Source organism: Lepisma saccharinum, chromosome 9 (genome assembly GCF_977018435.1).
Source record: "Lepisma saccharinum chromosome 9, izLepSacc3.1, whole genome shotgun sequence".
Classification (NCBI taxonomy): domain Eukaryota; kingdom Metazoa; phylum Arthropoda; class Insecta; order Zygentoma; family Lepismatidae; genus Lepisma; species Lepisma saccharinum.
In genome coordinates this window covers 88,404,267-88,420,309 of record NC_139237.1, presented here as the reverse complement: position 1 = coordinate 88,420,309, position 16,043 = coordinate 88,404,267, and the positions used below count along the sequence as shown (strand labels likewise).

At 37.6% G+C, this 16,043-nt stretch overlaps 2 protein-coding genes across 3 annotated transcripts in view; both read left to right on the top strand.

Moving 5' to 3' along the window:
- galene (potassium two pore domain channel subfamily K member galene) overlaps positions 1 to 9,485 on the top strand; it is a 111,279-nt gene extending 101,794 nt beyond the window's left edge. The window contains exons 2-4 of one of the 2 annotated variants that reach the window (XM_083128556.1): positions 1,441 to 1,663; positions 6,173 to 6,307; positions 7,562 to 9,485. In XM_083128556.1, coding sequence (XP_082984682.1) covers positions 1,441 to 1,663; positions 6,173 to 6,307; positions 7,562 to 8,357 — 1,154 coding nt within the window. In that variant the 3' untranslated portion in view covers positions 8,358 to 9,485. The remainder of the gene's footprint in view (positions 1 to 1,440; positions 1,664 to 6,172; positions 6,308 to 7,561) is intronic. The other variant, XM_083128557.1, reaches the window with a different exon arrangement.
- A 707-nt stretch (positions 9,486 to 10,192) lies between these two features.
- LOC145992814 (caspase-1-like) overlaps positions 10,193 to 16,043 on the top strand; it is a 29,115-nt gene continuing 23,264 nt past the window's right edge. The window contains exons 1-2 of the mRNA XM_083129202.1: positions 10,193 to 10,447; positions 13,960 to 14,299. Coding sequence (XP_082985328.1) covers positions 10,230 to 10,447; positions 13,960 to 14,299 — 558 coding nt within the window. The 5' untranslated portion in view covers positions 10,193 to 10,229. The remainder of the gene's footprint in view (positions 10,448 to 13,959; positions 14,300 to 16,043) is intronic.

The window sequence follows — 16,043 nt, the reverse complement described above, 5'->3', positions numbered from 1 at the left end:
ATCTAAACACACATTTCTAGAACTGAAACAAAACTAAACCCAGATACTTAACTCAGAATCTCAAATTCCAGTAATTAGAATTAAGATAAAAAATAATAGGTAGTACAAACTGTGTGTATGTACAGAGCATTCCCTGACGTTCGTTACGAGACTCGGCGGCAAGCGACTCGGCATCAGCGCTTGTATTTCCAGGTGAACGGGTCCGCGACAGTCGCTTATATTAAACCTCGTAAAAAAGTTTAGAGTAACAGGGTAAGTTCTGATTAAAAGTGGAAAGAAAAATGGTGAAATATAGTATACAAAGACAATCCGCACACCATCCGTGAGTTAAAAGAGAGTATTGTACGAGAAATCGGGAGAATTACAGTAGAGGAACTTGCACGTGTAAATTCCAAATTCCTTCGGAGATGCCAGGAATGTGATGCAGCAGAGGGACATCATTTTCAACACCTTCTGTAGTCAAGGTTAGTACACAATATGAAAACTGTAATGACCCGTTCACCGGGAAAGACAAGCGATGATTCCGGGCAGCTTGCCGCCGAGTCTCGTAGCGTAAGTCAGGGAACGCTCTGTATAACCGACCTGTTTCTGGATCCAAGATTAGGCCAGGAATAATGTAAGCTTAAATAAAGTTTATGAATAAATAAACGGAAGAACCGTAATTCAGAGAAAACTGACGCCTTGGTTTTTATTTAAAGGCATGTGGGCGGGGGTTCCCCCTTTCTTTTATAGTCCGAACTTATTCTTGTAACTTTAACTTTCGAAATAAGGATACGCAGTAAAGTATAGTATATTATGTAAAATGGCTCAAATATGTGGCTTACAAAAAAAGTGTATATTTGCGAATTACCACTCACGGTCTATTTATCTTTATTCAACCGATACTTGTCAAGCACTGAATGAAAATTCCGAGGGTTGACTGAAAAGTTCTGAGCCTGGCTGTGTAGGGGAGAGGTGGAGTAATGGCGCGTTTGGTGCGGGACAGATCCAGCTGCTAACACTTCAAGAAATAGATTTCTCAAAGAAAGATTAAAGCACCAAACGTAATCCTCCTTATCAACTTACATGTATTATTTCCACAGTTAGAATTCTAATAATGCCTACGTTGTTAGATTACGACACCAGGTTTAGGCCCGTTAGCAGTAACCCATTTTCGCGACGTGTTAGCAGCTGAGTGTGATCCGCACCCATCACAAGGAACCATTAACACATTAAGAGGTCATTAGTTTTAGACTCCAATCCCCGAAAGAAGTTAATATTCAAGAGGTATTAACACAGTAACAATATGTACTTTTTTTTTACTTAGTTTTGTGGTTAATGTCACTTGAGAAATCCTACAAAACCTTCTGAAACTCACATGACAGTAACAATAATTGCAATGTTTCTGCTCAAAAATATATATATGCAAATAAAATAAACATATGTTTTATCTTATTTCAGGCTACGGCCACATAGCACCGAAGACCCACTGGGGGAAAGTCGTGACCATTTTCTACGCCATCTTGGGAATTCCTCTGATGCTCCTTTGTCTGTCGAACATCGGCGACATTATGGCGCATTCCTTCCGCTTCCTGTATTGGAAGGTCTGCTGCTACGTGTGCACCAGGAAACCTAAGAAGGCCAAGAGAGGGCGCAGTATGCGAGGAACCATAAGACAGCCCGGGTAAGAAGCTTTTTCGGATCTTTTGTCACCCCACCACTGAGATATTTGGGAAAGTTTATGAAATTGAAATGGTAATATTGTAGCGATATTTTATTACAAATAATACAGGGCGAGCATAAGTTAATTCACTTATTTCAAATATTTATTACAAAAAAAGTATGCTGAGTATAGACATGCGGTTTCTTTGAATATTGCACCAAATTTCTATCAACTGTTAGGCAGAGAGATGCATATAGCATTTCCGAAATGTGTCCTACCTGCTGGAGGCACATAGTGGTTCGGATTCCACTTTAAACTGTAGGCCCAGTCCCGATTAGCCTTACTGTGCAATGTGCATGAAGTGGACTTAAAACATCAATCAATCAATCGAAATGTGTCCACAAATCACAGCTTTGTGTCTTTATTCAACGTCAACGTGTGGCCATTTCTTGCACGGAGAATATCTAACATTATTTCTGAATTGAACGTGTTGCACCTTCGTAATTCTGGCACTGTCTGTGGAAGTTGAGGAACGTAAACATTGTCATTGATGAAATCCCACTGGAAGATATCGAACACTGTGAGGTCTGGTGACCAAGGAAACCGCCATCGGAAACGTCACGCAAGACATGCGTGAGAAGGTTTAGCGAGAATGGGAGTACTTCCTGGGCGTCTTTCTTGCCACACATCGAAAGCATTTAAGGTCTGTGTGAAACTTCAAATAATTATCTTTCAAATGGTGGTAGTATCATGTATTTCTGTTCAGTATTGGTGAAAATATGATCTTACAAAATTGACCAATAATTTGTGCGCACCCTGTATGTACAAGTATATGAAGGTTGAACTTTGTACAACCAAAGCAAACACGTTCATGAGCCACAGTACATTAAGTACTTCCGAAAGAGATAAATGTGTGTTCGGAAATATTCTGGGAAGGGGGTGGGGTGTGATCGGCGTGTGCGTTTGTTAATGAATCATCGATTTGAACTTGAAATTAGTTCCCCAATCCTGACAAATAAGCAATTGAAAACAAAAGATAGCATGTATGGTAATATTTATTGATTTAGTTTATTTTACTTCGCGTTTTGTGCCTCTTGGGTAATTTGCGAAGATGGGGATGAGTGATGAAATGATGAAATTGATGAATGAACATTCACAAACAACCAAGCCCGAGCGGGATTCGAACCTGGGATCCTTGGCGTCGTAGCGCGATGTGCTAACAACTTTTTTTTTTATATTAAAGGAAATACTCCCTACACGGATGTATCTCCCACCATTCACACTTTTTCTCATTTTTACACTTTTCGTTTGTTTCAGTTTCACAGTTTCTTATCATCTGGACAAACACAAATACCCATGCCTTACCCGGGACTCGAACCCGGAACCACTGGCGTTGTAGCGAGCTCTGCTAACCACTCCGCCACAGGGCCCGGCCATGTATGGTAGTACTTTGATAAATCTTTATTGAGGCATTCCCAGGTTCGATACCCGGTGGAGGCACATACTGGTTCGGATCCCACTTTAAACTCTAGGTCTAGTCCCGATTAGCCTTACTGTGCATAAATTGGACTTTAAACCAACTCAATCAATCAATCAATTTATTGTATTGACCCCTTGATTACAAGGCAACAACGATACCACTGCGCCGTCTGGGAGGCCTACATATGTTCTTGTATATCACAGATTTATAAATTGTCAAATGTAATCTTGCTCTTTTGTAAATCAGTGAATTATGTATGTATAGAATGTGTATGTGTGACATAGACACAATCCATATTTTAGTTTGTGCTATTGGTTTCATGACACACTGAGGTAAAATCGCCAAGTATAAAATTATTGACAATGCAAGTAAAGATAATAACAAATGAACTGAATTTGTTTCAGATGAATTTCAGTTTCATTACTACAGTAAAGATTTACATAAACTATCTTCTACTTGGAAATTTGAATGCAAAATCTGATAACTAGTGCGTGTACATACATTACTTATGTCAAACATCTATGCCTCTATGGAATGTACATTGTTTGTGTTAAAGTTATTTGAAGAAATAATCAAAGTATCAATTTCAAGCACTAGCATATATTGTGTTTAGCGTACAAGAATATTACAGACAGAAAAAAAACGAACAAGAAAAATCAACGTCCATGCAGTCGAGACTGTTAACACAGAATACTCCGTGATTTACCACACATACTACTCACCAACATTGATAAGTTCTACACTCGGCCACCACTTGGCAGCACCAAACAAATACACATCATAGAACGCAGTGTTTCTATTATTCTTAACAGTCTGCATGTGTATAAGACAGGCAATTGAAAATTGAAGGTGCCTATAGCCAGATTGGCTGCTGTAAATGAAATCATAATGTAATGTGCCAACAATGTTTCCATTGTTACTCAAAACAAAGTTCCAAGTCCGATAAGTCACTGCGTATAAGTAAATTTCAAGTTGACATCGAAACAAGACCTTCAATTGTTACCGAAGAAGATAAAGGACAGACATCAGCTAGTGATTAAGCACAGTTGAACAAGAAGAACCAGACGTGGACGGCCAGATTCTTTTAGCTGGAACTTTTTTCGCCGGTTCCTTCCTCTCTTCTTTTTGTGTTTTGCTTCTTCGTTTTTGTTTTTAATGGATTTTTATATTTTTGCCAACTCAAATTTGGATTCTAATTTTAATTAGGATACGGTAAATTAGAAAATATTTAAGAATTACAGAATTATCAGCTGACCTGTAGGATTGATATGTAGTGTGTGGCACTGGCGTACGCTGAATTTTTTTCAGAGGGGCTGGAATTGTAAAGGTTTTCACTTTTAACCTTTGTTATAATGGCAAAAATAGTAATCGGGGATCATTTGAAAGATGCGAGGGGGGGGGGGATCTACCACTTAGATATCCATAGTTCTTTACTGCTCTCGCTCGAAAATTTTGATTTTCTAAAAAAATTTACAAATTAATTCAATGAGGTGTGGAAACACATTGCTAATAAGTAAGGTCTGGATTTTTATGTATCCAAATATGTGAAATATTGTACATAAAATATGTAAATATGCAAATCACTGAAATATGTTGAAATATGTAATAATATTTTTTCGGCTTCGATTGTTTTCTTCATTCTTGTGCCACTTATTAAATTCAAGTGCACCATTAGCTGTAGTGCTGACCTGTAATCACTATTCCTAGAATCAGTAGATTTGAAAAATTTAACAGAAGTGAAAGACAGAGGGCCGTGATTTTTGTAGTGCGACTTTCATAATTTAAATCAAAATCAAGAAGTGAAAGTAATGTGATTGGTCTGTCAAAATCGCACAAGGATCCGATTTTTTAAAGGACAATCATATTTTGAATGTTTAACAAAGAATTGCTCAATGTAACTTGTAGAAATAACACAAATATTGCTTTACTTTTGTTAAAAATATGTTATCTAAAGAAAATATATGTAATAGGATGATGTGTATGTTGTCATTTCGACTTGGCTACACGAAAAGGATATAACTGTGTAATTACATAAAAGAGGGAGCTCTACGAATTAACTGAGCTTATACATCTTTCCAACATCAAAATTCCGTCTACATAGTAAGTTGTGCCAACTGCTCGGCGACTGAGATTAGAGTAAGATTTTATCGCAACATTTCTGATTGTTTTGCACTCACAGCTTCGGGGCGAGTCATAACTCCCGAAAGCTACCAATCACCAAGCGAGCCGATGACGTCATCTCAACCCAGCGCCTATCGTTAACTCTCGTTCGCATCCTCTACACGCCTACTTGGCTCGCAAACCATTCGCGCATTCAGCTGGAGATGTTACGAAAGTAATCTGGCTCTATCATGTATTATGTGCTTTCATATTGTTCCATGAGGAAACTTTTTTTTTTTTTTTTTTACAAAATATGCTGATGCGGCAATATTTGAAGAAAATACCCAAACTTCACGAAAATGTAGATCCAAAATAATATTCCACAGGAAACGCATTGAAGCGAATCTGTTAGGCTTAACATTTATGCAAACAGTGTAAATCACTAACACTTTCTGCTCCCCGATTCCTCAAGAGTTTATGTAAAAAATATAATTTGTGTTAATCTTACTCCTCACCAATATTTATGTGAAGTTGGTGCTACTGGTGCAAATCCTGAATTATACACAAAGAATCCACAAGGACCATAAAGTTAGTGGTCCTGTTAACAACATTGTTGAAGCATTGTTAAGCATAATGTGCAGAACACAGTTAGTATTTGTGTTTCATTACTTAAGATGAGGGGGTATAGAAATTTGTAAGAATTACAGTACATGTAGTGATGTAGTTCGTAAGTAAATGTACACATTCAGCTGTTACACTTAAATTGTGAGCCGTTTCTGACGGTGTAGCCTAAGTTCTAGTTTTCAGAATTAAAATTCCATTAGAATTCAAGTTTGAGTTACACATGCTTTGCTTTCGTTGTCCTTTTTTATTTATTTTTCAAAGCACTGAGTAAGTATAAAAGAGTTTCTTTCAGTTGTTTTACTATGTCTTTCTCTGATCTTGCGCAGAGGGCGTTATCAAGGACGTTCCCGACCAGCATCGTTCAGGCGATCAGCCAGAACCTCACAAAGATCAGCTGACAGTGCGCTTGGACTCTCTGACAGTGTCATGACAAGGTCTTCGTATTCTGACACTGATTACAGGTATGTCAAGAAGCTGCTCCTATTTCCATTCCATTTGGAACACACATGGACACTTATGGTAAAATATAGTGAGCGAGGCGGCGAGTCTATGAAGGGATTTTTGCTTTAACAACTGAAGATATTAACAGGTCGTGCGTTGGTGTTCAGGAATTTGAAGGTCAAGTGTAATGATAATCAACCAAGATTAGACCTAAAAGTACACGCCTAAAGTGAGACATTCCAGAATCTGTATCTTCATTCACGTAGCTACACCAAGTTCACCAAGATACATAGATGTACAGCTCTACAGGTTAAAGTCGAAATATACGAAATATTGCATTGTACATGCCTAGAAAGTAGCTATGTAGCCTACTATCCATCTTGACAGTTTAAGTCCTCCCGTAAATAATAATGCGTACCCAGTGTCAGTGTCACTTGATTACAAAGAGAAGTAGAGTAAGAAGTGTTTTTAGTAACATGTCTGACTGTTATACACTTTCAGCTTCGGAGCGAGTCATAAGACTTGAATCATCCAATCAGCAAGTGCAACGCTGATGTCATCTCAACCTAGCACCAATCCCTAACCCTCTTGCTTACGCTCTACACTGTTGGTAGGCTCGCTAGCTAGAGTGAGATTATTTCCATAACATCTGTTGCTGTTCTGCACTTACAGCTTCGGAGCGAGTCATAACTCCCGTAACAACCAATCAAGAGCCGCTGACGTCATCTCAACCCATCACCTATCGCTAACCCTCTTGCTCAGGCTCTACACGCCCACTAGGCTCGCTATCTGGACTCACGCAGTCTAGTTCCGATAAACTGACTTTACATACATTACACCTAACCTTGCAATCAGGAAGAGTAAAGTGGTTCATGTCCTACTTTAAATACTTTAAATACTGTAGATACTGAGTCCAGTGTAGGCGTAAGTCAATTGTCTTAACAAGCACCGTTCTAATTTAATAAGGAAAATAGTTAACTCTGGGATACACCATGTTTTTCTCCTGTACTAAAGCTCAGATACTCATTTTTACAGAAAGTTTTTCATCGTACAAGTTTCAACACCATTGTGTTGTTCCAAATTTGGTATTAATACTGGTGCAAGTCTTCACAAAATAAAACAATACAATTTCTTGACTTACAATACTTTAATCATGGTATGCTTACATGAATATCATGAATTGACTTGTGTTGTATGGTTATCCCGCCCTCTTTGAATCTTTGCACCAACTGTTAGTTAGCGGGATAGCTTGAGCTTTTTTTCCTTGCTTGCAGGTACTACGATGATCCCGAGAGAGAGCTAACCATGGTGGGGTCAGGTTTGCAGCGAAACAGAACTTCCCAGCACTCAAGATCTTCCGACACAGCTCTGCAAGCTCCTGCCACAAATGCTCAGTCGTTCCATCCGGCACCGGCAGGCGGCGCTGAGGACAACGTGAGCGTTCCAGTCATCTCCAACAAGTACATCTTGGACAAGGAGGAAGGTTTCAAGACTCCAGCCAACGCCAAGCACGACGATACCGGACTGGAGACGAGAGATTCCCTGAAGAGTCGAAGTGGGTACACAGAGTCCCTGTCTGCCCCCCAGACCCCCGTCACCCCGCGCCAGGGCGGCTTCAACAGGTACACAAGACCTGGAAGCTCCAGGCTTGCAAAGCTGCGAGAAGATGAGTTTGATGACTTCGAGTACGTGCTTGATTATGACTACGACGAGGAACCCCACGACAGGAGCAGGCCTGTTCCCATATGGCTGTGCGTTTTCCTAGTGGTCAGCTACATTTTAGCAGGGGCGTACCTCTTCTCCAAGTGGGAAGGGTGGGATTTTCTGGACTCCTCTTACTTCTGCTTCATAACCCTGACCACCATTGGATTCGGTGACCTCGTCCCTGCTCAGAAAGTGAAGGACAATGCCGAGGTGAGCATCGCGCTCTGCTCTCTCTATCTACTCTTCGGGATAGCTTTGCTCGCCATGAGTTTCAATCTAGTGCAGGAGGAAGTGATCAACAATGTGAAGTCGGTCGCGAAGAAGCTCGGAATCATCAAAGATGAAGAGGAAGATGAAGGAGACTAAGAAAAGTCCTTGGAATTTGAGATTAACTTGTAACAACACTTCAGATTGACTTGTCTACTACAGTACGTAATACTAATTGTGACAAGAACAAAAACGTTCCTGCATATGTGTGTGCACCCACATGAAAATGTTCCCTCATGAACTTTCAAACGAAGCCGAATAATATCAGGTAGAACACATGATTTTCTTACAAAAAATAGCCATTGCAAAATGAATGAACCCTATTTTTACGTAGAATTAATTATTAATATCTCCGTTGACAGTGTACTAGCGCCCTCTATGAATCACTTTTGTATCTTTGTTAAAAAAATGTTGAACAAGGCAATAGACAGAAAATACTTAGAAAAATGTGCTGCATAGGCTTGATCCTATGTGCTCTTTGTGAACGTCTCTTCTTCATCAGTTATAATCATCACTCTTTCCCATCTTCGCGATTAGCTAAAACTGGAAGAAAAGCGATGCTAAATAATACAAATACAAGCAGTAATGTTGTTTCCAATTACTGCTGATTAATCGCAACTACCCAGCACAACGAAATTATTTTTGTTATTTACACAATTATTTATGCATTAGCGATATTACAATAGTGTTCGGTTAAAAATAATTATCCTTCAGTTTCAATTTTTAAATGTTTCTCTATTTACTTCCAGAATTAATGACTTTACGAATGGGTTGCAACAAGAAAATTAATCCGTAAACTCCGTCGACATAATTACGACGCTCAACAATAATATATCGGAGCCACATTACTTTCCTTCTTGGATATTACTAGTACCTTGTTTGTAATCTCATGTAATTTTTGTTCAATTTCTATTTGATAAGCATTTTATGCTAAAAGAGAATATACATAAGATATTGAGCTGTTTTATTGAGTACAAAGCATTGCCATCCGTAATGCAGGTCTCAAACAAGATTATTTCTGTTACACCTCTGGGCTTATGAATACAGAGAGTATTTATACGAAATATTGGCATATCTTCATACATTTTACAAGTTATACAACGGAATGTGACTCTCAGGAAGTATATAGAATCATATTCTCAAAGATATGAACACCGACATGTAGTTTTTTGCATGCAATATGCAAAGTGTGAGTATGTGTGTATTTTTTAGTATAAATATAGTTTACTTCCATCAATATTCTTATTTTCTTGTATTTATGCGTGAAGATGTGTCTTTCTACTGTTTCGAATTGTTATCGCATGCATATTTGGTTCAAAACTACTACTTGACATTAAGCAAACTCTTATTTTTGGAGCACTTACCATTTTTTCTGGTGTAGTTGTGATGCGGGTCGCTTATCGCACACTGTATTGAATACCGTCGTGTACTGACGTCAGCCTAAAAGAGCCTGTTATACACTGTAGTTTTTCGGGGCTTGACCAAAAAGGCATTATTTATGCTAAGAGTTCCAAGCCTAACATACCTAACCTAACAACGAGAATATTTATCGTGACGTCATTAGACGACGGTGTTCAATACGGTGTCCGATAAGTTAGACCTAGAGGGATACAATGCATAAGTATTAGGGAGCAATTTGATCATCAACATGCTTATTCTCTTTGTTTTATGCAATGAGAGCTTCAAGTATTGAAATGAAACGACAAAAAAGCTGCTGAGAGTCTCTTCACCAGCATACGTAAATATCTACTCCCTAAAAACACACAGGATGCAAGAGAACAATAAATAGTCGTGGACAATTTGCCAAACAATAATTGTTCACATACGACTGTACACGCGAGTATTCCTGATCAGGAAGGTGAAGTATCTTATCTCGTCTGGAAGCGATAATAATTCAGAAGGCGTTGTCAGTTCTTGATAACGCTAAGACGAAAGGCAAGCTTCTATTTACAGCCAAAAGTCGAAGCCAAAATGGTAGCCGATGAGAAGGAAATTGAAGATAAGTGGACGACGTTCACAGAAAACGGGCGGCCGTATTTTAAGAGGAATTTTTCAGTATACTGCAGAGCGGTTTTTGACGACGGCGCAGAGGAAGACATATTTGAAGATGATCGCTTTGGTAGGCACCCAGAGGACTCCGCCATTCGTAGGATTAAGGACGTAGAAGGTCAACGAAAGACGAAAATAAGGTATGTCACTTCTGCATTTTCACTTTAGTCTAATTTCGATTCACATGTACGTTTAAACCATGGACATCTCCAGAAACGTTTGTAAGGTGAGTCAAGACCATTGATAAAACTTGGATAGTGGATATAAGAACAGTAATAATTATCACTATCATACTTATGATTAGTATTCTTATAATAAATTAATAAAAGTAAACCACTTATATTCCAAATCCATTCTTCTTCTTATTGTTACATCATTGGGGAGCCTCCACCAGATAATTAAACATACAGCACAACTGTTTGTTACTATTTTTTCCTGTTTTACAGTTAGTGTACCGTAATGAATAGTTTTTCTATTTTGTTATTAACTTTTATGCACCTCGTTCAAGAAAAAAACTTTAAAAAGGGGGAAAGTTTAGTAACAGTGTTTATGTTGTATGATCTATCACACAAACATCTATTTTCTTTAATTTTAAAACCATTTATTATTTGGTAAATGGTAGAATGTGAAAAACCAAACTGGTGCCTGTATTTGTCTTCTCAATATAACACATTGTTTTACTTCGTTCGAGTAACTAATTTGAACTTTATTTATGTCAATAACAATAAAAATAACAAACTTTCTGATTTTTTGTAACGTGAAATAAACAATGCCAATATTCAAGGGGGGGTCAACGGACCGGTTAGACCCCCCTGCCCTCCCAACGCACGTCCCTATCTTCAGAGGCATGGTTAATTTTCCCTGAGGGAATCGAATGGAGTTGTATAAGATTACAATTCTAAAAAAAATATGTTTTTATGCCTTTTCTGGGGCCCATGTATACAGACATGGAACTGACTCTTAGAACATCAAAGCTAAACTGACCAACCTACTTACGTAAGCATATAATAGCTAATTATTCACCCGTAAAATAAACAAGTGTGTAGGTTTGGTAGAAGTGAGGCTCCAATCGAGTCATAACATAAAGTCTGCAGACCGCTTGCACAAATCTCCATCGACAGTCTGGCCGTAGATGTCTTAGTTATTGTTTGCCATCATATCTATATATTTTCATTATCTTTATAATAACTGAAACCATTCCAACTTCGAACAGATTGTCAGTTTCATTATCTAGCAGATTAATTATTTTGTAATTGATTGTAGGTAACTACATGAATAATTAAAAATTGTTTTTCACAAATGTGAAGAATAGTGGTATTTTTTGAAAATATAAATATCTGCCATCTGTTATGAAAAATTAAACATAACACCTTATATTCGACGAAAGCTTTTACGTCATGTAACCTTTTGAGATGCTCCTAACCTTTTGAGATGCTCCATAAACTCTACCAAACTTATAAATGATTATATTCGTCGACCAAGAGATGATATGTTTAATTTTCAGCAACAGATGGCAGCTATTCTTTTCTTCAAGAAGCACCATTATTCTTGTAATCAAGTGTAGTTGAGTAATTACATACTTTACTGTGTATTTATGTCTAAAATAGTTTTCTTTGTTTAGGTTCATCTGTATGTACAACTCATGTTGCATTGGTACAAAGCAGCATTTTTTTAAAGAGTTTACTTAAGATAAATATAATATTTGGTAGATATTAAACCCAAATTTAGTAAATATGTTATCCAGAATTTAGATCATTCGAACAAGGTAGTTTACGCATTAATATCCCAGGAACAATAATGCGATGTAACAAATCCCAAAATCTGTTCCTTGGCTTATAGGAAGGCCAGACTTGTTTGTCTTTTATCCATATGGACATAATATAAATGTTTTTGAAACATCATGATGCGGGGCCTGGGGCGGGCTGAAAGAAATCAGAGATTTTTGTTCGTTAGTCTATAGTAGTGATCTCACAATCACAACATAAACATTATTGCCACTAATTAACAATTAATTTATTATCTAAGAGCATTAAAAGGAAAGTTAAAACCAAGAATTAAGGGAGGGTAATAAAAGTTTCTAAATTAGTATTTATTTTCATTTTCGATGTGTATTCGTGCCAAGTTCATTATATTTTATTACAGAACTGAGCGTGTTGAACTTCAAACTACTATTCTACCTATCAAAGCGGAAATTTTTAATCATATCCAATAGCATTCTCTCTCATAATTTGATTATCTTTTGATTACTTTTAACTGAATTTCGGGGGTCCCGGGTTCGATACCCGGTAGAGGCACATAGTGGTTCGGATCCCACTTTAAACTGTACGTCCAGTCCCGATTAGCCTTACTGTGCATAAAGAGGACTTAAAACACCAAATCAATCCAACTGAATTTCGATACTGTAGTGAATTTACATTGTTTCACATGAGCAGGCCCGTAGCCAGAATTTTATTTCTGGGGCGGACTCATCCCTTATCAGCAGTCGCCATCTAAAAGTGATAAAGTGAGGGGGGGGAAGAATTGAAGATGATTTCTCAGTATATTAAACTTATTATACAAGATGTTTAATCATGCTATGGAAGTAAAATTATTTATCACTAGAACCTTCATATTTATTAGCATATTTTCAATAATTCTATTTAATAGCGACATGCACCAACCTGTCTGTGTAAAGTAGCAATACGTTTCTTACTCTTCACAATCAGACTTCTCGGATTCTGGCAACGAAGAGAAACATCATCTCACTTTACAATGGCATTATGCATGTGAGAAAAGTTTTATCAGTTCAGTTGATGTCATAAATGTACACTTAATGGCTAATCAGAGGAACGCAGTTTCCAAATAATAATTTCAAACACGGATCATATTTTAATCCTCCACCTCTCAAGAAAATCAACCTACACGAAAAAGAAACAATAGCTTCAAATCCAATAGTTGCAATACAAAAGAAATAATTATCATCAAACTTACATTTCATGACATCTTCAATGTCCACAACAACGAATATTCCACATTATTCTCTTTTATTCTATCATCCAAGAGTTCCACATACAGGTTGGTCGTTAACCACACTCATCAAACGTATGGCTGTTACAAACTCCATGGTTTACATTAAGAAATACTAATATGGCAGCACCTCCTTCTATTATTTTTTTAGCCGAAATTAGTTTTATTTTAATATTTATCTTATATTTTCATTTTAATAGTAATTTTATTAATAATTTATATAAATTGTTTCCAAAGAGCCTGAATTTGAGATAATATTTTGAGTCCTTGGTTTTATTCTATGGTTAAACGAGTAGTAGATATTCACTATTTTTGATTGAACCTATTTGTAGACGGTATTTATGTTGTTCTTTGTTCAGAAAAATTCAGTAATTTTGGATTTTTTAAAGAATATCAAATCAGATGAGTTACGTAGTTGGAAGCACCAGCGTCTTATAAACTCGTAAATAACCGTACGAAATTATTGTTATTTAGAACGGGACCTTGGGCAAGTGCCCCAGTTCCCCTTCTCTCTGTGTAGATACATTTCGATAATCTGTATTATACGGCACATTGATACTTTGAGTTATCGATCAGTACCAATGGAGCACATTCATAAAGTAGCATTACTTTTGAAACACACTGTTTTTCCTTTTGTACTATGTAGAGAAGTGCATATGTATTGCAATGCATCACCATGCTTAGACTGCAGCGAGATGATATACGAACTGAAGAAGAATGGATGCAACGTGACACTACGCTGCACTTCCTTGTACTGCCACCAGTCCAAACCCCACGGTACAAGGCTCTACAGTCTTCACAAGCAGGGCATCGACGTGGGGACCTTCGAACTGGAAGACTGGAAGTTCTTGAGGCTCAAGATGAACCTGGAGCCAGAATTCCAGTACTCGGAGCTCATGGAGAAGTGGGACAGGACCTGGAAGGGGAGGTTGGATGAATTCTTTGAGGCCTTTGACTTTGCCGAACTGTGCGTGCAGCGCGGAGGGGTTGGTACCACTGCTTCACTTCTTACTTTTAATGTAGTTCTTTGTAGCAGTAGCTTGTCACAAATTCTCATCATTCTATCTTGGAAAAAGTCGAGATACACAGAGTGTCCACATGAAACCTCACTGATTTCAAATTGCAACTGTGAGGGAACTATTCGACATAGAGCCTTACGGTTTGCGGCATCATTTAAAGGAACTCAATTTTTTATTTCATTTATTGCACTTGTACAGTGTCTCTCAAAAGTTTTAGGACAACGACATTTTAAACTAGGCAACCCAATTTACACAAGCCGTTGGTGGGTTGCGTGCAGAGTTAGGCTCAATTTCAGGGTTGCCACATGCACAATAGATATTTATAAAATACGCGAAAGAAATATAAACAATTATTATTGTATAAAATTATTAAAAATATCACTATTATATCGCAAATGACAAAATTCTTTCTGAAAGAAAAAAATAGGTTTTCTAGTATTTCATCTCTGATGAGTCTACAGTAAGGAAAAGATGTGAGAGGAAACGAAAGGTTACAAAGGAGAGGAGAAAGAGAAAGCGAAAGGAGAAGAGGAAAAGTAGAGGAGAGAAGAAAGATAGGATAGACGAGGAGAGGAGATGTAGTGAGGAGAATGGAAAAAGATTCAAGGAGAGATGAGGAAAAAAAGAACAAAGAAGAGAAAAGAGGAGGAAAACGAGAGGAGAGGAGAGGAGAGGAGGAGACGAGAAGACGGAAGTGGAGAGTAGAGTAAAGGAGAGAAAAAGATAAGAACGAAAAAAGAGAGTGCAGTGGAGTCGGAAATCTAAGACAGGAAAGGAGATAAGAGGAGTGGAGAAGAGTGGGATGGAGATAAGATGCGAGAAAAGTAGGGAAGGCGATATGAGATAAAAGCAGAAGAGAAAGAGGGGAGAGAAGAAGGAGAAGGAACTGGAGAGAAGAGGTAGTTGCAGAAAATATCGTCTGAGCGTCAAGAATGGATGCATTGGTCAAATTATCGACATGAAACATTCAATAACATTTTGAAATGTATTGGAGAATATATTAGATCGGTGCGAAATGCCTTTTGGCTGAGTTCAGAGCAAATTAAAATCTTCCATGTAAGATCTTTGATTTTACCTGCGATTACACCACTAAAAAAAATGAACGTAATTTTTAATATTTATAAGAATTATTCAATTTTTCTCCACTTCTCGGTTCGTTGAAATTGAGATTTTGTAATTCAATATTTCCCCTCCCCCATGGTTAATTCCAAACTGAATCATTCCTTTTCACACGGCGTGGACAATGAACACAATGGGATATGTCTAAAACGTACGAAAATTTTCTACCACCGGAAGGGTTCGAACCTGCGACCATCAGATTGACAATCCTGAACGGTAGCCACTACCCTACAAGCTTTCGCTGTTTAAGCCAGGTAGAAGGAGCTGACCAATGAGAAATGTAGTTGTAACTCTCCTGCATGTAACGTGTAAACAAGTATTGTTTGTAACAAAGAAAACGAAAGTAGTAAGACTCGGCGAAAACATTTAATGGAGAATTGTACATGATGAGAACTTTTCATTCGATATTTGCGGAGGTATCCTTGCATTGAAGTCAAGTGGGAAAAGGGATAAAATTAGCATGTCCTGAATTGCCACACATATAAATAGTTATTTCATTAATATTTGTTAATGTCTTTGAAGCAGTACACAATTATCGTTAGAGTATCATAATTCACGATCTTATATATAAAAATATCCCGTTGAACGTGTG